At 40.4% G+C, this 24194-nt stretch overlaps 1 protein-coding gene across 4 annotated transcripts in view; it reads right to left on the minus strand.

Moving 5' to 3' along the window:
* SHANK2 (SH3 and multiple ankyrin repeat domains 2) overlaps positions 1-24194 on the minus strand; it is a 480993-nt gene that overhangs the window by 332652 nt on the left and 124147 nt on the right. For all 4 annotated transcript variants that reach the window (XM_089521401.1, XM_089521400.1, XM_089521399.1 and 1 more), the window contains exon 10: positions 18930-18996. In XM_089521401.1, coding sequence (XP_089377527.1) covers positions 18930-18996 — 67 coding nt within the window. The remainder of the gene's footprint in view (positions 1-18929; positions 18997-24194) is intronic.

Raw genomic sequence — 24194 nt, forward strand, 5'->3', positions numbered from 1 at the left:
TCGCGTTATTTCACTTTGGGGGTCATCCAGTGTGATAAACTTCCTGCATTTGCAGTTTTTTCAAAAAAATTGAATCTAGTTTAAATTCCATTTTTAGCAGGATCTCCCTAGTGTGATAAACTTATAAATGATAATATGTAATAGTAAATTGGAGTTAACAGCTTATTGTTAACTAAAATGAAACATACAGTCGGCCCTTCCCTTACATGGGGGATCCATTCCAGATCCCTCATGTATGGGAAAAAACATGTACGCTTAAGTCCCATTACTTGTTCCGGCGCACCCTATTACTTGTCCCGGGGCGTGTCAGCATTTTTTCTGGTGTGGCTTCCAGCATATGCTGGAAGCCTCGTAAGGTGTACTCATGTATAATGTGGGTGCACTGTATTTAAAACCTCAATGAATATCTCAGCCATATCGATTTACCTTTTAGGGCCTGTACACATGGACTAAAAAGCCCCCACACACGGTATTAGCCTGCTGAAATGTTGCAGACCATTGGCCCCAGGCTGGGACTGATCACTACAGATGCTGATATGGTGGTTGTGGACCAATCCAAATCCAAAGGGGCCTTAATCCAGTCTAAAAATACCAGCTGTTTGCTGTGGAGTTTTCAGAAACTTCACAGGGACACTCAGAACACCAGACAGCCCTGTGCACTCTGCCATCATGTCCGCCCCCCCCCCCCAAAAAAAAAAAAAACAACCCCACTGTGGCCTCTGACAACCAAGTAAGTGCCTGGCCATGTAGGTGTAGCCAGATGCTTTGTTTTTGCCACAACAGGCATCTCCTTGACAGAAATGGTGTCAGTCACAAGCAAGGGGTGTGCAGAAACAGAAGGTCCATAATGCAATAGTGGGCAGGTGTGTAAATATCCACCCTGTTCAGTGCCAGCCCAGGGACTGATACGAGTCAAAACCATGGTCAGAATGGTCAAACCCCTCTACTCAGTCCCTTAATTCATTATTGTCATTCTTTTTCTTTTGCTTATTTTCTGTAAAAAAAAAAAAGGGGGGGGTTAGTTTGATATATACAGAAGAAAAGTTTTATTTCTGTATGGTTTTGTATTGACATTCAAAATAAAATTCTATGTATGAACCAGAAGAGAAAAAAAACCAATTATTTAGATTCCTGTGGAATATTTATTTCTAAAAAGTAATAGTAAAGGACCATTTTTAAAAAATCTTCCTTATATTTCTCTGTTTGAATATTTGGTTATACTTTTATTTAGAGCAGCCTTCCACAGCATGCTGCTCACAAAATCTAAATATATTTCCCACAGCATCGTGTCCAGTACCATCATCCTCAAATACCATGACAAATGACAACATTGACTGTCATTTCCTCAGCACACATGGATTGCACCAGCTTCTCAACAGGTAGGTTAGGGGGGAAAACCTACGAACATATTTCAGATAACAAAGAAGCTCCTCTTTACAAATACCTTTTGTGTCTTTTCAGCCTCCCTTTCTTCCTTGTCCTTTTTCAAGCTGGATGTTTTTTAGCACTGGCATTAAGAGTTGTTGTTATTGCTGACATTGTTGTTACACCTATTTAGATCCCACCTTTCCTAAGTCTGGGACTAAAGACATCTTACAACAATTAAAACAGACATAGTTAAAAATTAACAGGTTACAAAAGTAAAAAGTAATTTTAACTAATCACAAAGTAAGTTAAAAGCAAAAATGATTAAAACAACAGCAACAATAAACAAAAGTCCAGCATATATAATCAAATGCCTGCCAGGATAAAAAGGTTTTTTCACCTGCTTGTGGAAAGATAGGGGAGCAGTACAGCCTCTGTGGAAGGAGTTCCAGAGCCTGGGGTCAGCCACTGAAAAGGCCGTCTCCTGTGTTCCTACCAAATGTACTGGTGAAGGTGGTGGGGCAGGAAGGCCTCTTCAGAAGATCTCAAAACACAGGCAGTCTTTGTGCTGGACCTGAACCATATAGGATGGGGAGATGGTAATGGGAAGATGGTGATGGAGGACTAGAGAAACACCAACACCAACCAGGTGCACTAGCATGTCTGCTGCAGACAATGGAAGAAACTTGATCTGGGAAAGAATGGGATACTGCTCTAGCTGATCCTACTTTAGCTGTGTGTCACTGCCTACTAGGGATGGAATGGAAATTTGTCAGATTCCCAACTGGAGTCAAATTTGGAGTTCCCAACTCCTTGAGGAACTTAGGGAGGGTGAAAATGGCACATCAAACTTGTTGTTCCCAGCACAACATAATGCAATTTTAGGCTGCATCAATAAAAGTATGGTGTTCAGATCAAGGGAAGTAATAGTGCCACTATATTCTGCTCTGGCCAGGCCCCATCTGGAATACTGTGTCCAGTTCTGGGCATCACAATTTAAAAAAGAATGTTGAGAAACTGGAGCATGTTTAAAAGAGGGCGACCAAAATGGTGAAGGGTCTGGAAACCATACCCTATGAGGAACGACGGAGAGAGCTGGCGATGTTTAGCCTGGAGAAGAGACGGTTAAGAGGGGATATGGTAGCCCTGTATAAATATGTGAAGAGATGTCATATTGAGGAGGGAGCAAGCTTGTTTTCTGCTGCTCCAGAGACTAGGACCTGGAACAATGGATGCAAGCTACAAGAAAAGAGACTCCACCTCAACATTAGGAAGAACCTCCTGACAGTAAGGGCTATTCGAGAGTGGAACACACTCCCTCAGAGTGTAGTGGAGTCTCCTTCCTTGGAGGTCTTTAAGCAGAGGCTGGATGGCCATCTGTCAGGAATGCTCTGATTGAGAGTTCCTGCATGGCAGGAGATTGGACTGAATGGCCCTTGTGGTTTCTTCCAACTCTATGATTCTATGATTCTATATACACAGTTTCTGAAAACTGCACAAATGTTTAACATTTTGCAGTCTGGTGGGGAAAATGTAAATCTAGATTGCACATTATACCCCTAAACAATTAATGTGGTGAAGCATTTCATATGATAGCTGCAGCCTTTGAAAAATGTGCAATCCAAATGTTATGCAGCAGGAAAAGAATCTCAAGCAAATTGGAACTGCAGCCACATGTGGTTTTGTTGTGCAACATTATGGTTTTCTATGTGAAAATCAGCTTAATGGTATGACAAAGTTAAGATAAACATAGGTTAATGATCACTACATAAAACATGCTATTTTTAAGTATGGAATAAATACAAAGCCCATTTTTTCTCTAAAATACCACTTGGCATTTCTATTTAAGAAACATTATTTAGAAGATATAAAGTTTCTGCTAAAAAACTGATTACCTATAAATATTGACTTAGCTGGGAAGAAAATGAGTTTAAACTTAAACAGTATGACGAATTAGTAAGATATGGTTTTAACTATAATTGGTATAGCTGTAAACAAGTTTTTGAAAGATACAGTATGTACAAAATGTTGTTAAAATCAGATCTAGAGGATGAACAGGTTAAGGAATGCATGGCTAAATGGACACAAAATTTTGATTATAATGGTGAAATGGAGTATTCAGAAAAATTTAGACAGTGGGATTAAAAGAGGTACTTTGTTACATTGTAAAAAATAATAATAATAAAATGATGTAAAGATGGCATTTGACTCCATCAAGACTGTCTAAGTGGTGGAGCAGACAGGCACTTGGAATGGCTTCTGGCCACTCCAGCCCTGATTGGTGCAGGACTGTGGCAACTGCATAGCCCACTCTGAAAGCGGGCAGGCCACCAGCAAAGAGTGGACTTTCCCTGCTCCTTTTTCCAGCAGCCCAAAGCAGCCTTAGGCAGACTCAGAGCAGCTTCTGGCTGATCCAGGGGCATGCATCTGCCCCTAGAGCATCCAGCAATTACAGTATTTGGCCTGTCTGCATCGGGCATTTGATGTATAAATGAGTGATTAATAACAATAATAATGTATTATTTCTATTTCCCGCCTCTCCCAATGGATCGAGGTGGAATCACAGCAGATAAAATACATACAAAGCATACAATTTACAACATTAAAACCTCATGAAATAAACCTCAAATTACAAAACGTACAAATTAATATAATACAATACAAGTCAAATACAATAGCTGAGCCAGAGTTAGGATTTGTATCTTATGTAGTCGGGGATAGGGAGAAGGGTGGGTATGTTGCTCATGTCAGCTCTGGTGGAAAGGCCCGCTGAAAGAGATCCATCTTAATGGCTTTCTTAAAAGCATCCAAGTTGGTAATATGACGGATCTCCTCCGTCAGGTTGTTCCAGAGTTTTGGAGCAATCGAAGTGAAAGACCTCTGGGAGGTAGATGTTAATCTAGTTTTTTGTGTCTGTAATAGAAGCTTCCCAGACATTCTGAGAGTGCAGGACGGACTATATGGGGAGAGACATTCCTGCAGGTAACCTGGGCCCAAGCCATGTAGGGCTCTAAAGGTTATTTCTAACATCACATACCTCCTTGGATAACAAATATAATCGGCAAGGATTAAATAACCAACACCTTGTACTGCACCTAGAAGCTAATCGGCAGCCAGTGAAGATTTTTTAATACAGGTGTTATGTGGTCAGTCCTAGGTGTACCAGTGACCAATCTGCCTGCCATGTTTTGGATCAACTGAAGCTTCTGAACTTGGCACAAGGGTAGTCCCATGTAGAGCGCATTGCAGAAATCAAAATGAGAAGTTACCAGAGCATGTACCAATGCTTCAAAGTCTCCCTGGTTCAGGTAGGGTCGCAGCTGGCCAATCAACCAAAGTTGATAACAAGCACTCCTGGCTGTTGCCTCCACCTGAGATGCCAGCTGGAGGGACGAGTCCAGGAGTACTCCCAGACTGCGAACACAGTCCTTTAGGGGAAGTGTGATCCCGTCCAGGACCAGCTGATAAAACTCCTTCCCTAGACCCGGGTTTCCTATCGCAAGTACCTCCATTTTCCCTGGATTCAACATGAGTTTGTTTTGCCTCATCCAGTCCATTACTGACCCAAGACAGTTATTCAGAGGAGAGATGCCATCCTTAGTCACTGCAGCAGTCGGTGACATAGAGGAACATATTTGGGTGTCATCAGTGTATTGATAACACCACATCCCATGTCTCCGGATAATAATAATAATAATAATAATAATAATAATAATAAATCATTTATTTGTAGCCCGCTTTTCCTGGTTAGATCAAAGCGGGTAACATGGTTGTATACAATATACAAATTGTAACAATAATCAATCAATACATCAATAAAAAAAACAATTAAAACAAAGTTAAAAAATACAAGCTAAAACATACAGACTAGCTGACTCAAAAGTGCATGTGCAGTGTGCAGTGGGGAGATAACAGATGTTACAATGTCTGGGGAAAGGCTTGTTCGAAGAGGAAGGTTTTTAACCTCTTCCTAAATTGGTCAAGGGATGATCTCGCCCAGCGGCTTCATGAAAATGTTAAACAGCATTGGGTACAGAAAAGCACCCTGAGGGATTCCCAATCTGAGCTCCCTCTTAGATGAATAACTGACCCCAAGTGACACCATCCGGAACCTGCCCGAGATGTAAGACCAGAACCACTGCAACGCAGTGTGCCCAAGTCCTAACTCTCACAAGCATTCCAGAAGGATACTATGGTCAATCGTATTGAAGGCTGCTGAGAGGTCCAAGAGCACCAGCAGGACCATACTTCCCCTGTTGATGTCCAGACAGAGATCATTGACTAAGGTGACCACAGCCATCTCAACTCCGTATCCTGCCCTGAAGCTGGTTTGAAATATATCTAGATAATCGGCTTCCTCCAAGACAGCTTGGAGCTGGGAGGCAATTGCCCTCTTGACCACCTTGCCCAAGAATGGTAAAAGGGAGACCGGCCTATAATTCTCTCTCATCAGGGGGTCAAGGGAGGGTTTTTTCAAGAGTGATTTAACCACTGCCTGCTTTAGGCTAGATGGAAATATACCCTTAATAAGTCTTGGAAATGTAATATTCATGAATGTACTTTTACTACAAGTAGTGGACTTGTGAGAATGTAAATACTTATGGGAGGCTAATGCAGCCAATCTGGAAATATAAGATTGACATTAAACCAGTTGCTGGGGGAGAGATGAATAAAGTTAAAAACAATATAAAGATATCAGTTTTAAAGTGATATCAGAGACTAGATTATTATATGCCAAGAATTGCCCTGACTGTCTCAAAGCTACAGACAAAAAACTGCTACATTGTTCTCAACATCTCTCAGGACTTGGAGAAACGAGATTTACTATCCCTACTGCCTACAACAGGGAAAGCTGATGGTAGCTGCTTCCAGAATGCCTCACTGAGCACATGTGAAAAGCAAAACAAAGAAAGGGGGTAAGAAGATCTAGACCTGCCACACAGGTCACTCCAAGCTTGTTAAACAAAATGTAAATCTGGCCACTGAAATGGAAACCACAAGAAAAGTGGAGGGTGATGAAAGAAAAAAAAAATCATCTTTTGATGGATTTTGGAAGAAGCTTCCAAGTGGTCTTTGGAAGATTCACAAGGCTTACCTGATCTGTTGTTGTTGTTGTTTTTAAGAATTTACATGATATGTTATTTTTTGTGGTGTAGGTACCTATCCCTATACTCTTCATGTTATTTGTGTCTCTGGTATCAAATTTTCTGTTAAAGAAGTAATATTCAGGAACACATGTTAACTGAGGTATACCTGCCTGTTGATGTTTTGTGCTTTCAAGTTGTTTCCAACTTATGGCATCTCTAAGGTGAACCAATCACAAGGTTTTCTTGGCAAGATTTGGTCGGGGGGGGGGGGGGTTGCCTTTGCCTTCCTCTGAGGCAGAGAGGCAGTGATTTGCCCAAGGTCAGCCATTGAGCTTCCATGGCCAAACACGGATTTGTTTTTTGTGTCTTTATTTTTCTAATATAAAGAACATACTCTTGTTGTGGTTGTTACTACACCACTGAAAGCAAGGCAACCAGTTTGAGCACATTTCAAAGCATCTGCTATATAAAATGGAAAGAGCAAAAGTATAAAGAACAAATATCTCAAGAATGAAAAACATCACACAGAGCTAAAAAAAAGAGCTAGGCTTCTACCCATCCAGAAACTCAAGCTTCACACTTGAATGCCTAAGAGCAGGTGGCCTGATGTATCCACCTCAGTTCCATCAAACAAGTAACACAGAATGTAGTGTTATCTTAAAATTAGGTTTAGAGAAAACCAAGTCCAAAAAGAGATGTGTCAGCAACAGTTTCATCCATTTAAACATATCACTTCTTCAACAGTAGAAAGAAAAGGTGGGAGATCTACTTTTAAAAGTAAAAGGAAAGTGTGGCTGGGGGAATGGAATAATCTGTCCTCTTGGTCTTATTTCGTCACATTCCCTATCCCAAATCTGGATCAAGGAGGTAGTATGAGAGTGGAGAGAGGGCTCTTCATCTGACCATACATTCTAATTTAAAATTGGGCCTCATTCTCACTTTCTAAATGATTAACTATGGTTCAGAACTACATTTCCCATTCTGGAAACACAAAAGACCTACGGTAACATATCATGTTCAGTTTGACAACAATTCTGTCCTTGATATTTAGAAAGGGATTGCCTTTCCCCTCAACCATGGGCTGTTAAGTGGACAGAAGTAAAGAACTGGCAAATGTGGAACCTGTAGTGTCAATGGCTATATACAAAGATTAACTTGTCAAGGGGGACTACTACAAAACTTGGTAGGTATTTAGTTGCGGGTGGAAATCACTCCTTCCTGAGAATCTATGCTAATCATGTTCATCTAACCTAAGTCACTGGGTTCTTAGAGAAGATAAAATGTAGGAAGAGGCACATATCTCATCCTGAACTGCTTTGAAAAGGGGAAGGATTAAAAAAATATAATTGATAAAATAATACTGGAAAGGACTAAGAAAGTGATTCAGTGATACAAAGAACTTTTGTTCCTTTCTGAAATCCTGAATGTGACTAAGCAAAATAGGAACATATCACTTATGTATTTTCCAGTTTGATTATTTAATATGTAAATTTTGGCCTGTCATATGGATTGTTCCATATTTAATATTACCATGCTACACTCAATTTTATCTATTAATTAAATGCACCAAACTGATTTCAAGATCGAAGCATTACTTTCACATGGATTCTTTTTGTCAGATATTACTGGATTCAAAATACAAATTGAGAAAGGTTGTTCTCATAGGACATTTCTTAACATTTTTGGTCTAATAATTGCTTAGATTTAAAATATCTAACCATCTCAATCTTGGTGCCACTTGACTCAGACTATTATAAAAATAAAATTATTCTTTGCCAAGAAAATTTCACTGTAGCAAACAAATAATTAGTCAAAACTGAAATAGTGAATGAACATGGCTGCAGTGCATGCTCACTTTTAATGCACCTTTTAGTTATTGTAAATAAGACAAGATAAAAATAGACCGATTCAAGTATGCTGCTCTTAGGCGTTTATATCCCTTTATTTAATGTTTGTTTTGTGTTTCTAATGTTATTATTTTATATTTGTGTGCTTAAAAAATAAAATATATATTCAATGGTCTGTAAGAATCTGATTTATAAAATAAATCTCACTGTGAACAGCTCTTTTTAAAATTAAATGAATAGCATTAAATCAGATGGTAGTTAATTTAAATTCTTGCTCTAAAACCAGTATTGACCTAAATTACATCAGTTTCAGAATAGAAAAGCAAATGGCCATGAACAGCAGCTATTTCTTCAAAATATAAACAGAATGCTTTTTAAAAACCTAAACAGCATATATCTACTGCCCTGTTTTCTCAAAAAATCAGCATACTGTTTCTAAGCTGAAAGCAAATGCCTAATGTAAAAAACACATAATATGAAGAATAAGCTAAATTCATTGGGAGACATTTGGGATGCACACGCATGCACACACACAATTAAATTACCAAAAAAATGCTTGAAAACACCCACAAACCACCACAAATACACATCTCTGCATAATTATAGAAGAATACAAGAACTCTGACTTGAAGCCTAGCAACAGTATCCAAGTATTAGTTAGTCTGCTAATCAACTACCCAAACTCACACACCACCACCTCAATGTGCTTCATATTTAAAAATAAATTCCCTCTTGTTTCTATCTTCAGAGCTGCTGAAGAAGAAGGTATAAGATCAAACAAACCTTGTTCACTTGAAGAGGAACAACCCATGTCATTTAATCCATCTGGTCATTCATCTCATCACAAAGAGCCAAGGCAAAACAAAAATAATAATAAAAAAGATTTAAAAATACGTTATCCAGTTCAAAGGATCTTCAGTTCGCAACATATTTAATATGTTCATAACTGCATTTAAAGAAATCTTCAAGTCTCCTATATATATTATTGCTGGTTTTTTGTATCTCCATTCTATAGAAGCCATAGTAAATGCTGTATAGCAAATGCTTTCTGAACCTTCTGTGCTCATTTATTCGCAGACAGCTGTAGACTGGATGAAAACAATCAGGGATTAACTTTCCTATTCAACACAGCTTTTAATCCATTACTTTCCCCTTGGTTTTCAATAAAAATAAATAAATAGATAGATAGATACATAGATAATTAAAAATGAAATGCTACAACTAATCACAGTAGGAAGGGGAAGAATAACATGTCAATCAATTAGGTTTAGCTGCAGGACAGTTCTTAAAGACTTGTGCTGTTCAAAGATGCAATACTGCTCTCAAAACATAAATGAAATGAAACTGTACACTCACTGAGCTACACAATCTTTTCAAATTTCAGTAATAATTTACTGTTCTCAGATAGTAACAATAATTCTCTGATGTTTCTGTAATGTGTATAAAGGTCTTATAATGGAAATGTGACAATAGAAAAATTTAAGGTGACAAGTCATGTTCAGTGTGATGTCAAATATACAAGTGCAAACGAAAGAAATGTGTGACAGACTGACAGGATGTCATATTCACTTCTTAAATGTTAATAAAAGGATATGTTCTTAAACCCTTTTACAATATAAATAAACTTGTAATCTGATGTTCAGTCTAAATATTTTATCTTCTTTCTCAGAATCATCTCTTTTCCATAAACTTCAGGGAACAAAAATCTGATCTGTTTTAATTCTGGCATATGCTGATTATAAAGAAATATTTCATTATAAATATTTAACCATCTAGATCTTGGTACCACTTTATTCGTATATATGTGGTCTTTCGAGTCCAATCCTTAGTCCAGAAATGGTGTCCAAAGTTTACTGCTAGTGAATTATTATCAACTGAACAGTTATTTAGCTGCTATTTACCCCTGAGAATAAGAACACTGTGCAGGGAAGTCGGTGGCACATATTTTCTTGTAGACCCACTTCTCTCTCTGTGGGACAGCTTAATTACTCAGCATTTAGGATACCCCCACATTGAGATGATCTCACAGAAGAGGAGGGAATAGTGGGATAGTAGCATGAAAGCCTGACACCTGCATATGATCCCTTTCTGGGAGCAATCCCAGAGCATGGCAGGGTGGCAGTAGCAGCATACCAATAGGCCCACAGAATTTGAGTCCCCGTTACATGATTACTGTATATACTCATGTATATAGACATTTTAGTAAAAAAAAATGACCCAAAAAACTGGGTCGACTTATCTGCTGGTCAATATAAGTATTGTACTTTAACTCTTATATATATAAAAAAGGAGTCATCCCGTTTCTCTGAATAGAGTGGAAAAGGTGAAGGCTTAGTCCATCCTGGGAGCACTGCAAGCCATGCAAGAATACGCAATCAAAGCACCCCCAACAGATGAACGCTCAACCTCTGTTTAAAAACCTCCAAAGAAGGAGACTCCACTACACTTCGAGGGGGAGTGTGTTCCACTGTCGAAAAGCTCTGTCAACAGGTTCTTTCTAATGTTGAGGTGGAATCTTTTCACCTGTAGTTTGAATCCTTTGCTCCATGTCCTAGTCTCTGGAGCAGCAGAAAACAAATTTACTCCATCCTCAATATGACATCCCTTCAAATATTTAAATAGGGCTATCATATCACCTCTTAACTATCTCTTCTCCAGGCTAAACATACCCAGCTCCCAAAGTCTCTCTTTGCTCCTTATAGGGAATAGTTTCCAGACATTTCACCATTTTGGTTGCCCTCCTCTGGACAGCATGTCAACATCCTTTTTTTACCTGTGGTGCCCAAAACTGGACACTGTATTCCAGTTGAGGCCTGACCAAAGTAGAATAGAGTGTCACTATAACTTCCCTTGATCTAGATACTATATGTCAATTAATGCAGCCTAAAATCGCATTGTCTTTTTTTAGCTGCCACATCACATTGCTGACTCATATTCAGCTTCTGGTTTAATAGGACTCATAGGCGGATTACAGACCGCCATGAAAGTACGGAGTCAGTCCGTACTAGGGTTAGGAAGGTGCGGTGCTTCCGCACCCCCCTAACCCTAGCACGGACTGAGTCCGTACAAAATGGCGGCTCTCCTTCCACATGGGGGCTGCCATGACGACGTCACAACCGCGCCGCCTCTATACAGGGCGGCGCGGATGTGATGTCGTTGCTCCACGCCAGGGCGCTTAGTGCACCCTTTGCGCGGAGCAGGAAGGAGCTCCGTTTCACAGCTCCTTCCTGGTTTGCGCCACTGCTTTATGTCGCTGGGCGCAACCCTCAGATGGCTGTGCCCAGCGAAGCAAGGGAGAAAGGGGCCAAGCGGACCCTTTCTCCTCCTCCCCACCGCCGCGGGGTGTCCTTGGGGCTTGAAGCCCCAAGGACACCCCTTTTCAGGCTGCGGGGAAGCGGCCTTTTGCTGCTTCCCCGCAGCCTGCAAAGCGGCGGATCGGGGCCTCGGAGGCTGCCGGTCTGGCAGCTGAGGCCCCGATACACAGGGGAAAGGGGCAGGTGCAGCCCGCCCCAAACGGGCAGTCTGTAACCCGCCCTAGATCCCTTTTAAATGTACTGTTATCAAGCCAGGTGTCCCCCGTCCTATATCTGTCCATTTCAATTTTTTCTCCCTAAGTGTAATACCTTACATTTCCCCGTGTTTAAATTCATTTCGTTAGTTTTTACCCAACTTTTTAATCTAGTTAAATCATTTTGAACTTTGATCCTGTCACCTGGGGTATTAGCTACCTCTCCTAATTTGGTGTCATCTGCAAATTTGATAAGCATGCCCCCTATTGTTTCATGTAAGTTATTGATAAAGATGTTGAATAGCACTGGGCCCAGGGCAGAACCCTATGGCACCCCACTGGTCACTTCTCTCCAGGATGAAGAGGAGCCATTGCTGGGCATCCTTTGGGTTCGGCTATCAACTAATTACAAATCCACCAAACAGTTGCATTATTTAGCTCACATTTTACTAGCTTGTTTGCAAGAATATCACGGGGGGCCTTGTTAAAAGCCTTAATGAAATCAAGATATGCTACATCCACAGATTGCCCTTCATCTACCAAGCCAGTAAATTTATCAGAAAAGTAAGTAAGATTAGCCTGACATGACTTGTTTTCGATAAATGCATTTAAATATATAGATATATAGATATGCTTCAAAACTGTTCAAAATGTGTCCAAACAATTGCAGTTTACTTCCCTTGACCCTACAAAGCCACAAAAGAAATCTAAAAAATTCAGCTGAAAATATTCCAAAATGGCAGCCAGAAGTGACATCATGCCACATCAGGCACAGTGAAACACATTGGAGTGACCTGACAGATGGATGCAGGGAGGAAAAATGCCCCCTGCACAGTTTTCCACCCCTGAATTAGAGAGTTGAAAGACTGAAACATCAAAGGAAAACAACTGGGAGCTACAAGTAAAAATAAAAATTGTCTACACAACTTCCTCAACCAAGGAAGTCCTACTACTACATGTAGGGGAAACAGCCATGTGGCCTCCACTACACAAGCCAGAAAATCTAGCAAGGGGAAGCATTCAAAGTGTTTGAGCTGACAGAATGTAATTTCCCCCCCATAGCAACATTAGTATACGAGTGTACTAGTATTCAGTACGTTGAACCATGGTGATTTTTCCATACTGAAATGATCTCTGCCTGCATAAATGAATATGACCATAATATTTGAGAACAAGATGTCTTTAATGCACTATTCTATGAGAAATAAAATCTGAAGCTTATTGCCTAGGTTTATTTCATGCATTGGGATCTCCATATCAAATATGTTCCTATCTGACATAAACTAAGCTAAAGTAAGCTTTATTAAAACTTTATTAATGTAAATATCTCATAGAGCCAAAATACAGCATTTATTTTTAATTAAACTAACGGCATAACCAGAGGGCTTTAATAATTGAAAATAGTTTTCAACCAGTGTGACTAGATTCCCAGGGTCATTATAAATAGCCATCATTATCTTCCACTAGGGATATAAGCATGAAATGCTATCTATCTATCTATCTATCTATCTATCTATCTATCTATCTATTCATGATTCCTCCACTTACCTAAGTGCAAAGGACAATAAACAGAATTACACACACACACACACACACACACACACACACAGTACTACAACAACCATAATACTACAGCAGAGATTAGAAGTCCGCAGCTTGTGGCCCAAACACATCCTACAATATTCCTCTGAACTGCTGCTGGTGACACAAAGAATGAAGACATCAGCAGGAAGGAAGGCCATCCCTGCCTTGTGGGGAAAGGACTAGAGTCCATCTACATAAGTAATGAGAAAAGATGCCTTTGAAAATATGGACTTTACTAATCTGTATTTTCAGATCATGTCTTTCCCGAAGCAGAGAAGAAGCCAATCCCTCCTTACTAGAGAAAGAAGAGATGAACTTCTTCCAAGCCTAGGTGCCTACATTCAAAGAGCATACAAGGTGTATCCTCTGGTTATGCTTGTATATATGCATGTGAGAAAGACCCTCCCCCTTCCCTTTGTAAATAGTTGTAAATAAGATTTTTATTGTTATTGTTAATAAAATCTTTATTTTTAAAAAAAAACTTGTGTGGTTCATTATGCGCAACTGCGGCAGTGTGGCTGTGAGTGTGAATGTGACAGCTTAGGCGCAACTGTGCAGTCTAAAGCTAGGCAGGAGTGCTGGGAGGTAGCAAGGTCCAAACTCTGTCCTTCCAGGCGTTTGGACTTCATCTCCCAGAATCCCAGACCACAGGGCAAGGTGGCTGGGGATTCTGGGAGATGAAGTCCAAACGCCTGGAAGGACAGAGTTTGGACATTTCTGGTTTGGGGACCAGTGAGCCAGGCCTGGTGGGAGGAGAGAACAGGAAGGGTAGACTAGAGTAGATAGGCTTCCAAGGTGGTGTTGAGTCGCCTCTGCTCCTGGTCTGACCTGTCTATTGATCTCTCCTGGTTCTGAACGGCCCTCTCTTGAACTTCCACTGCCCTCACTTGCACTTCTAGGTTCCTCTCTTGAACTTCCACTGCCCTCACTTGCACTTCTAGGTTCCTCTCTTGAACTCTCAGTGTCCTCTCTTGAAATCCTAGTGCCGTCTCTTGAAATCCCAGTGCCCTTTCCATGAGCTCCCTGCGGGACTGTCTGCCCCTCCTCACGGGCGGCCAAAAACGGGGCTTTTTTTTTTCCTTTGCCGGCTGGCGGATGCGCAGCTGCGCAGCTGCAGGGCTAAGCAGCGGCGGCAGAAAGCCTATGGGCACATTTAAAGTGCCCAAGCCTCTTTAAAACTTTTCCCCCCGCTCTGCCCAAGAACAATGGTGGTCTCCTGCCAGCTGGTGATCAGCTGGTGTTGGCATCCTTGTCCGCTTGCACTTTGCCAGTGTCACCAGCATCATAGATGCCTCCTCTCCTTTGGTCCCCGCGCTCCTGCTGAATCTGCAATGCACAGCCACAGCTGTCGCCGCTGCCACCGCTGTCCCCCTGCCATCCCCCATCACCTCCCTTGTACATATGTAAATATTTACAGTTTTAGCGGTTTTTTATTGTTAGGTGAAAATGGCACAGGAATGTGTGTAGGGGCTCACTTTAAAGTCCAAACTTTCCAAGCAGCGCATGCGTACATGTTGCTCTAGGGTTAGGGTTAGGGTTAGGGTTAGGAGTCTTAAAATGCGCTGCAGCTGTGCTGCAGCTTCCACACCTGCATGGCAGCGGACGCTGCAATTAAAGCCTGACTGCAAACTGCGCATGTTCCAAGACCCCAACTCATTATGCGACGCAGCAGACACGGAGCTTTTAAATGGGCAACTTAAATTAGCGGCGTAGCAATTCTGGTGTACCGGTGCAGCAGCTCTCATGGCTTCTTCCACTTCTCGATATGTGTCAGCATTCAGGTAGGACTGCTCCAGTTTCTGCAAAATGTTTGGCTGGGACCATATAGCTATGAGGTCAGCCGTCTCAGTATGAGACCAAGACGTCCCCCTGCTTTTTTTCGGGGTGCTGGTGGATGGCTGAGCCATCCTGCCTGGTGGCAAAGGGGAGCCGCCGCACAGCTGTGCCAGGAGCAGCCGAACTGTGCCCGTTCCCAGGTGAAAATGGCGCAGGAATGTGTGTAGGGGGTCACTTTAAATTCCAAACTTTCCCTTATCACTTTCTACAACCAAAACATCCGCCGGCAAAACTTACAACTTCCCGCGATTCTAGCAACGCATGCGCACAAGTGGCTCTAGGGTTAGGGTTACGAGTCTTAAAATGCGCCGCAGCTGTGCCGCAGCTTCCACAGCTGCATGGCAGCGGACATTGCAATTAAAGCTTGACTGCAAACCACGCATGTCCCGGACCCCGACCCATTATGCGACGCAGCTGACACGGAGCTTTTAAACAGGCAACTTATATTTGCGGCGTAGCAATTCTGACGTACCGGTGCAGCAGCTTACATACGGAGCTGCGCACGTACGCCGCAAATCAAAAAGAAGCGGAAAAAAGCAGCACCTTTTTAATGCCGCCTCTTCCCGCTTGGGGCGTGCGGGGGGCGTGTTCATGGCGGCATTCAGGTAAGGGCCGTCTGAAGGCTCTACCTTCATGACGTCATGAATACACCCCTTTTTGCCCGTCTGTATCCCACCTGTGTGTCCTTTTATGGTACCATATCAAGGATAACCCACAGATTTCACACCCAACTGTTGTGGGAGAAAGCAGTCCTGACAGGCCTTCTATCTTGTCAGAATTTAGCGTGGCTTAATTGATTTCACTGATCCACCATTTTCTCCAGATATGTGTTCAAACTGAAACATAACTGCTTTTCGAAACTGTCTGGAGCTGTAGAGATCACACTTCCTCGAGAGCTTGTTTAAGAAGAGCAAAGTTGACACCACATTATGAGTATCTAAGACCAAGGCCCTGCCCAGGCCAGTGAAAAGCACCGGGCTGTGGGCAGAGTCACGGTGTAGCATCTGCATGCTTCACAATGTGACCATGCCCCCATGGTGCAGTGCCCAAACAGTGCAGCGCGGAAGGAGCATCATCATGGAGCACCACCACACCTACGATGCCCCTTCTAGGATGCTGAAAAGAAGCTGCTTTTCGTGGTTTCTTTTTATGTGCTCTGGAGGCCGCCGCATGCAGTTGCCACGGCCCCAATCTAGGGCAAAAAGGAGCGACTGCATGCTGCCTGTCTGTATAGCCCCCAAGGTATCTGAACTGAGCTTCTTCAACAGCTATTTCACCTTCTTGCATAGCATGGCCCCCTTCAAATATATGTTCCTTTTGCCTGTCCAGAATCTCATACTAGTCAGTTGAATGGTTTGACATTATATTTGAAGATGGATAAAAAATATTTGGTTCTACCTATACCTTAGTTAATTAGTTACACCCCCAGTCATTGTACCTTTTCTCTATAGGAATAATGTTGTACTCCAATGCTCATTTTATTTTTCAATTTCTGCACCCTTTCCAGTCCTACAATATCCTTTTCCAGGTATAATGGCCAGGCCTATTATATTATTCCAAGTGTGGCCACACCACAGATTTATACATGGATATTTCAAGATTGGACGCTACCATTTCCTACCTTTCCTAATAACTCCTAAAATCACCATTTTCATGTCTACTATTAAACAACTCAATATCTTCACTAATCCTGCCTCCATGACTCTTGATTACAGGCCTCATCAGCATACAGTCGGCCCTCCATATTCATAGGTTCTGCATTCATGGATTCAACCAAACACAGCTTGAAAAAACTCCACATTTTTTTTTTAAAAAAGCAAATCTTTTAAGTAGATCACCATTTTATATAAGTGACACCATTTTACTATACTATTGTATACAATGGGATTTGGGTATCCATGGGGTGGGGTCCTGAAACCAAACTCCAGCAGATACGGACCCAATGTACATAACTTTACCCTAATTTACTTTGAACTTCATCTGCACATTTAATTTTGACTATACTTTTATGATTGTTAAAAGGCAATAGTACCAATACAGATCCCTCTTCTCATTATTGTCACAAAAGAATGGCTCTTTCCTTCCTGTTCTTTAACCCACGAACAGAAAGGCAGGAAAGAGTGGCTTCCAGACATTTTTGGGGTTGGGTGTGCAGATGATGAATGTCCCCAGAGTTGTTGGAAGCCGCACAGAGAGCATGCCCGGCAGGAGAAAGCCAGCACAAGAAGAAGCGGGGGAAATCCACTCTTTGCTGGCATCCCATTCAGGATTGCAGCAGCAGCCTGGATCCAGATTGAGCCCATGTGGTTTCTGTAGACTTGCATCAATGGGGAGGTGGGGGGGGGTCCCACGCCCCATTTGCATGACCATATAGGAGGCACGTTTTCTTATCATATTTCCATTAAGTATTTGTTCAGCTTTGTCACAAGCTATTTAAATGTTACGGTTTACAATGGCTGTCAAATAATTCAAAATTAGCAGTTCACAATTAACTTTTTCACAGGCCATACTGCCATTAATTCAGCAAAACTAGTTCTTCTTCAGGCTTGAACAATACTTTCTACTACCAATTTACATAGAACAAGCCCAGAGGTCCCTGCACCCCCATCTAAAAGTTGGTGATATGATAGCTAGTTTCCAAATGTCTCATATCGAGGCTAATTTTAGGGGAGATTTGTGTATTTTTTAGAGGTTTGACAATTTCACAACTGGATTTTAAAGAACTTTCAAGTGGATGCTGTCCAGAGCTGGTGATGGGCACATTTTTGCTTGTTTCCATGTTTCAGCATCTCTTGTTATCTCTGTATGAACCTGCTCTTCAGATGCTTTGAACCAGGACCCCATTGTAAAAAAACTCTCTAAAACTAGTACAGGAAAGAACATCTTGCAGATTATATTTCAGCTGCTGATAATACAGTCGGCCCTCGCCTTACGAGGGAATCCGTTCTGGATCCCTCCGCGTAAGGCGAATTCCGCCTATGCTCAAGCCCCATTGGAAACAATGGGGCTCGTGCATGGCGGCGCGGCAGTGCGGCGGCATGCGGGGTGCAATGGGCGTGCGCAGCCATTCAATTGAATGGGACGCGCCACCCCTTCCGCCCTGTGCGTGCCCCGCGGCTTGAGCGCGTAAGCTCAAGTCCGCATAAAGCGCACCCGCATATGATGCGGGTGCGCTGTAAAAGTATTTTCTGCAATATTCTGGTACTAAACAACTCTGGTTTGAAGACATAGCATCTAGGTTTTTTTTAAAAAATGAGGATCTATGGGGCAAAACAGATAGGCCGAAAGGGCCACTTGGAGTCGGGACCACTCGGAACCATGTGGGGCCTGTTCGCATCAGGGCCATGACCGCTGCATGCGCCTGGCCCCAATGTGGGCCGCTGCCACAGTGCCAACCAGCGTTCTGAAAAAGAGTGGATTTTTCTGCTTCTTTTTGAGTGGATATTGGGCCAGGTCTTTGGAAAAGAGCTGTGCCCAGGGCAGCTTCCGGCCATGTTTCGGGCATGCATCGTGTGCACGCCCTGCCACCAATGCAGCCTTATAGTGGCCCTTTTGGGCTGTCTGTTTGAAGCCTTTAATTCTCAAAACAAGTAATTTTAAAAATAAAAAATAAAAAATAATAACTTTTCCCTGTTATTTCAATTTTTAAAAATTTACAGAATACCGATAAGCAGTTTAGATGCTAGTAGATATCTTACATACCAATGTCAGTTTCCTTGTGATTCTTGATGTATTCAGCAAGTTCAAAATTTCCAGCAATTATTGCCACCTGAAAGATAAGAACAGTTGGCAAGTCTAAGAAATGAACAAAAAATTCAATGAAGTCTTATATTCTATAAAGTTATACATGTTCAAATTCCATATGCAAATGCAGACAAAGATGGATCAAGTGCTTCATCACTATCATATCCTATGCTGTTGATTCTTGCACACTACCTATAAAACAGATACTTTGAATTTATATGAACCTGTATTTTAACAGTGCAGGACTCATTTGATTTGATCAGCCTGTGATTCGCAGAAATAGTTTCTCCTATTAGCCACAAAATTAGCAGGAATGTATTCAGCAACAAATCCTCCAGACACTGACATATTAGTCCATCAATGTACCGTGTATAAAAATAATGTTCCATCAATAGACAATAACAAATTACAATGCAAAAGCAAAGTAATTTATAATATAAAAACAGATAAAAATAAGGAGACGCCTATTTGTATCACTTGTAAAGGTTCACTAGGATTTAGTCTGAACATTATATTTTTGCATTTATTTTGCACTAAAGGTTAATAGATAGATATTGTAATGCAAAAGGGGAGTAAAAAGAGCCAAGATTTCTGTCATTAATTGTGTCTATTACTGCTGTGCAGAGAACTTACTGCCAACCAAGAGGAAGAGAAACTTGGAAAAATACCAATGTGCTGTACTTTAAAGGAGCATTTTCATTTTAGAATGAATTCAGATAGCCACTTTGATTTTGTAAATGAAGATGGTTTTGAGGGTATATTTATCTAGTCTAATGGTTGTTTAGGAGTGAGTACTTCACATCTAACCTGTGTCATCTTTAAGACTTTCTCTAGAAAAATTTAAACACTTTCTTACTTTTGTCCTCTGAGATAAATGTGAAGAAAACAGCTATAGTCATAGATGTAACAAATTAAAATCAGGTACCTTGTAGTCATGGTTAAGTCTGAAATACTCTCTTTTGATATAGGCACCATTCCCTACAGGGTAGTGCAGATAATAAACCAATGGACATCATATACAATGATAAGGTGCAGAAAAAATGAACTGTTTGGTAATGTCTGTTATAACAGAAATCATTACAATTCTATTGTTACTATGTACCTTCAAGTTGTTTCTGGTTTATGGAGACCCTAAAGCAATCCTATCACAGGGATTTCTTGTTCATTGGAAGTTCTTCCTCTGAGACTGAGAGAATGTGACTTTCCCAAGGATACCCAGTCAATTTCGTTAACTTTTTTTTAAATATAATCTTTATTGAATTATTTTTTAAAAACAAACACAACATTATTGCATAATCCAAGGTACACAATAAATCTTTTTGTCGCCGCTAATAAATCTAAACAGCACAAGCTAAAAACAAGACTTCCTCTGAGGAGAAGGGACAAGCGGGTGAGAAGCTACAAAAAGAACCTATTACATCTTTTTCGTATTTACATTTCTCAATTCTCGCATGATTAATATTGTTTAAAAAGAAAACAAAATTACAAATAAACATTATACCAATTTCTTAAGTACTTGTCTCTGTTCTATATGTACATACCCTGATCTAGATTAATAAGATAAAACTAACGAGTATTGATTACCAAATAAAATTTAAGGGTAAGTCTTCTTTTTTAATGAAATGAATAAATGGTTCCCAAGGTTTTTTTTCCTTATTCCAGTCCATGTTTCTAACATAACAAGTTAACTTGTCCATTTGCATGTACTCCAACATCTTCATGGCCCAATCATTCCACGAAGGATGTTGGGTCGCTTTCCAATGCAAAGCAAACACAGTTCTGGCTGCTGAAATTATATAAAACAACAGTTTACCAAATTGTCTTTCTAACTTGTCGTCCAAAATCATATTTAAAAGATACATTTTTGGGTCAAGGGAGAGTGTCTGCTGTAATATAATTTGCACCTTCTGGTGGATCGTTTTCCAATATTCTTTAGCGTAGACACAGGACCACCACATATGAATGTAGGAGCCGCTGGCCTTGTTGCATCTCCAGCATAGTGGATTCTGGTTTTTATATATCTTAGAAAGTTTTAGAGGCGTCAGATGCCATCTATACTGCATTTTCATGTAGTTTTCCTTAATCGCGACACAGGGATTTCTTGTTCATTGGAAGTTCTTCCTCTGAGACTGAGAGAATGTGACTTTCCCAAGGATACCCAGTCAATTTCGTTAACTGAGCAGGGATTCGAATTCTGGTTTCCACAGTCACAGTTCAATACTCAAACACTACACCATGCTGCCTCTCAATAGCATTACAATTTCAATCACCATAATTGAGTAATACATGTTGTCAAACTAAACAGGACTTGATCCCATGAATATATTGATTACTCTCAATAATACAATCAGTACATTGATGTAAGTATATCTGAGTATAACATTATTGTAGGTTAACAACATAAGCACTATCTGAACATTCACTGTCAATCAATGCACCACAGTATTAAGCAGTATATCATTACATTTTTTAGGTTGTAGGATTTCTGCAGCAGTGGAGCTATGCAAAATAAACATCTGTTTAATTCTGCCTGTTTGTGGCAGGATCCATTCATACAGCAAGTACCATTGATTTAAAGATAGGAACTGGGATTAAACATTGCCTCATATTCATACTATGAAAACAATTTATTTTAAGCAATCTGGCCTCTCATTCTTTCTTACTCAGAACTAAAACCATGGAGAGATATAACTATTAAATCTGAGACACATTATTAAGATGACATAACATTTAATGGGAAGCAGTAAATTGTAGCCACAAAAATAGTAAATATGTTTTATAACTCCAGAGAGGGTAAGATTTTTATTAATATTGCTCAAACATTAAAGGAAAGAATGATAACTATTCCCTTCTGATCTTGACAGCTGCTCTCATTTTCAAGAAATCGTCAATCTCAGTTTAATTTATTTGAACATAACTGTAATGGGGCATCACTACGTAATGGCAAAAAAGGTGAAAACATGTTCACATTTTATGACAAAACAGGAATCAAGTGTAATTAAAAATGCAATTAACATGATTAATTCACTATCTGTGCAACTTGAGAGTGAAAGCTGAAAATCTTTTTTCTTTGCAGTTTAATAACTTCTACAATACTAGAAGTCTGCAGCCAAATTTATCACATCTGTAGTGTATATTCATGTTTTCACCTGTGTTTTTCAGGCAACAGCTTACCTGTGGTGACTGGTAGCCTATGCTAGGAGGCTATGCTAGGAGGCATTGAGTCCAGTTTGGGGTTTAGTCCAAACTTTAAAAAATGTTGGAACTATTTGGGGGATTGTTCCTTTGAAGTATGGAGTACAAATTGGATGAGATTTACTACCTCATTAACATGGAAGCTCTTAGAAACCACTGCTATCTACTCTACCCTATTATATTATGCCAGCCCTTTCTTTGCTTTCTTTCATAGCTTGTTCACTCTATATGCCCACAGTATGCATGCTCTTTTGACTGTGAGCACTGTTAGGCTTCCATCCTCAGAGACCCCTGTTTGACTTCTGTAAGTCTCTTGTGCTCTTTGCACTTTTACTTTCTTTTGTCTACCCATCCCTTCAGTTTCCATTTCTTACAAAAATGTGAAGGTGATTATACATACTGGTCACACCTCCCAGTGCTCATGCATATATGTTGGCTAAACCCATCTCCAATCAATATTATAATGAGCACTTGTGAGAAAGGGCTGATATTTCCAATTATGAGTTAGTGCTCCAGCCATATAGGGCCCTTTTTTCCACCTGTTGAATGTCTGGTAGGGGTGGACAACAGACCTAAGCCCTCTGACGTTATTTTGGTGTTATGAAAAAGGAAGAGTTATGCATCATACACATATATATGTATGTATACACACATATATACAACACAATCGGCCCTCCACATTTGCAGGTTTCAGATGTGTGGTTCTATTTGTGACCTTGTAGCTGCAGCTTAACAAGGTACATCTCTTCCTCCCTCCCCCTCCCTCCCAGCCAGTTACAAGCAACACTGTGCCTTCTCCACTTTGCCAAACTTTGTATCCTCCTTATTTCCGAAGTCCTTCCCCTATGAATCTGATGTTAGCAGCTACCACCACAAAGGACCCACAAAGAGAAAGTATGGTGTTGTTTTTGTCTTGCCCGGAGGGAGCCAGGTGGTGCTTTTTATGGGAGAGGACTCATTCGTGATTTTTTTTTGGGGGGGGGGGGGAATTCTAATATATTCTTGGTTTTTCCACTTTCACAGGGGGTCCTCTGCCTGTAACCTCCATGAATGTGGAGGGGTGTCCGTATCTTACTCTGCTAACTGATAGAAGGATAGCCACTACCCCATGGAGGATAAAGAAGGATAATTTTAATTTACACATTCACAATTCTGTATTAATATGTGTTCTAGTAAGCAATACTGCTTCCTAAAATTATATAAAACTTACTTTACAGAAAGCATAACTTACTTTGAAGTATGAGAAAGCAGAATAAACATAGTTTTGTACTTTATGGTTCAATAAAGTCTAACATCTCTAAAAATCCAGCTGTATGCATTTGTATCTAGTAGAATAAACCTGATACTATGGTGATTGATTATAATAATACAGCAAAATGCCACAAGTCCTGTTACCTATTATCAGGTCTTTTGAAGGAAGAACAATTTCAAGCCTACAAATCTGGTGAATACTGAAAGCTCTGTGTTTCAAAGTCTATAGCTGGTGTAAAAGATAGCCTCAAAAATCAAAGTAAAATAAATCCAGCTAGCACCAAAGTCTCATGTAATTTCACACTGTATTGCCATTAATATATGCCTGTTTATTCAAGCAACAAAGAAAAAATATTTCTCATGCAATTCTTTTGTGAAATATATTCCTCTGTAACACAACATTTTTGTATTATCATCTTTCCTTATTAAAGCTGGAAAATACTTCAATAAAAATAAGGCAAAATATTATGTAAGGACAAAGTCATGTCCTACTCCAGGGGAGATGCTAAGGAATGACATAACCAGAATCTATATACTGTATGTATGATTTTGGTGACCAGAGGGGCGGGATAAAAATAAAATTTATTATTATCATTATTATTATTATTATTATTATAGTATCAAAGGTGCAGTATATTTAATTACTAGGTAGGACAGGAAATTTGAACTATGTAAGGGATACAAATCTGTGCACATTTCTTCTGTTGCCCAGTTATTCAAGATACAGAAATTCTTCGCCTACAAGTCAGGATAAACCCCTGGTGCTAATCTTAATCT

The sequence above is a fragment of the Sceloporus occidentalis genome, unplaced genomic scaffold (genome assembly GCF_023333645.1).
Source record: "Sceloporus occidentalis isolate IW3139 unplaced genomic scaffold, rSceOcc1.0.p SCAF_4, whole genome shotgun sequence".
NCBI lineage: Eukaryota > Metazoa > Chordata > Lepidosauria > Squamata > Phrynosomatidae > Sceloporus > Sceloporus occidentalis.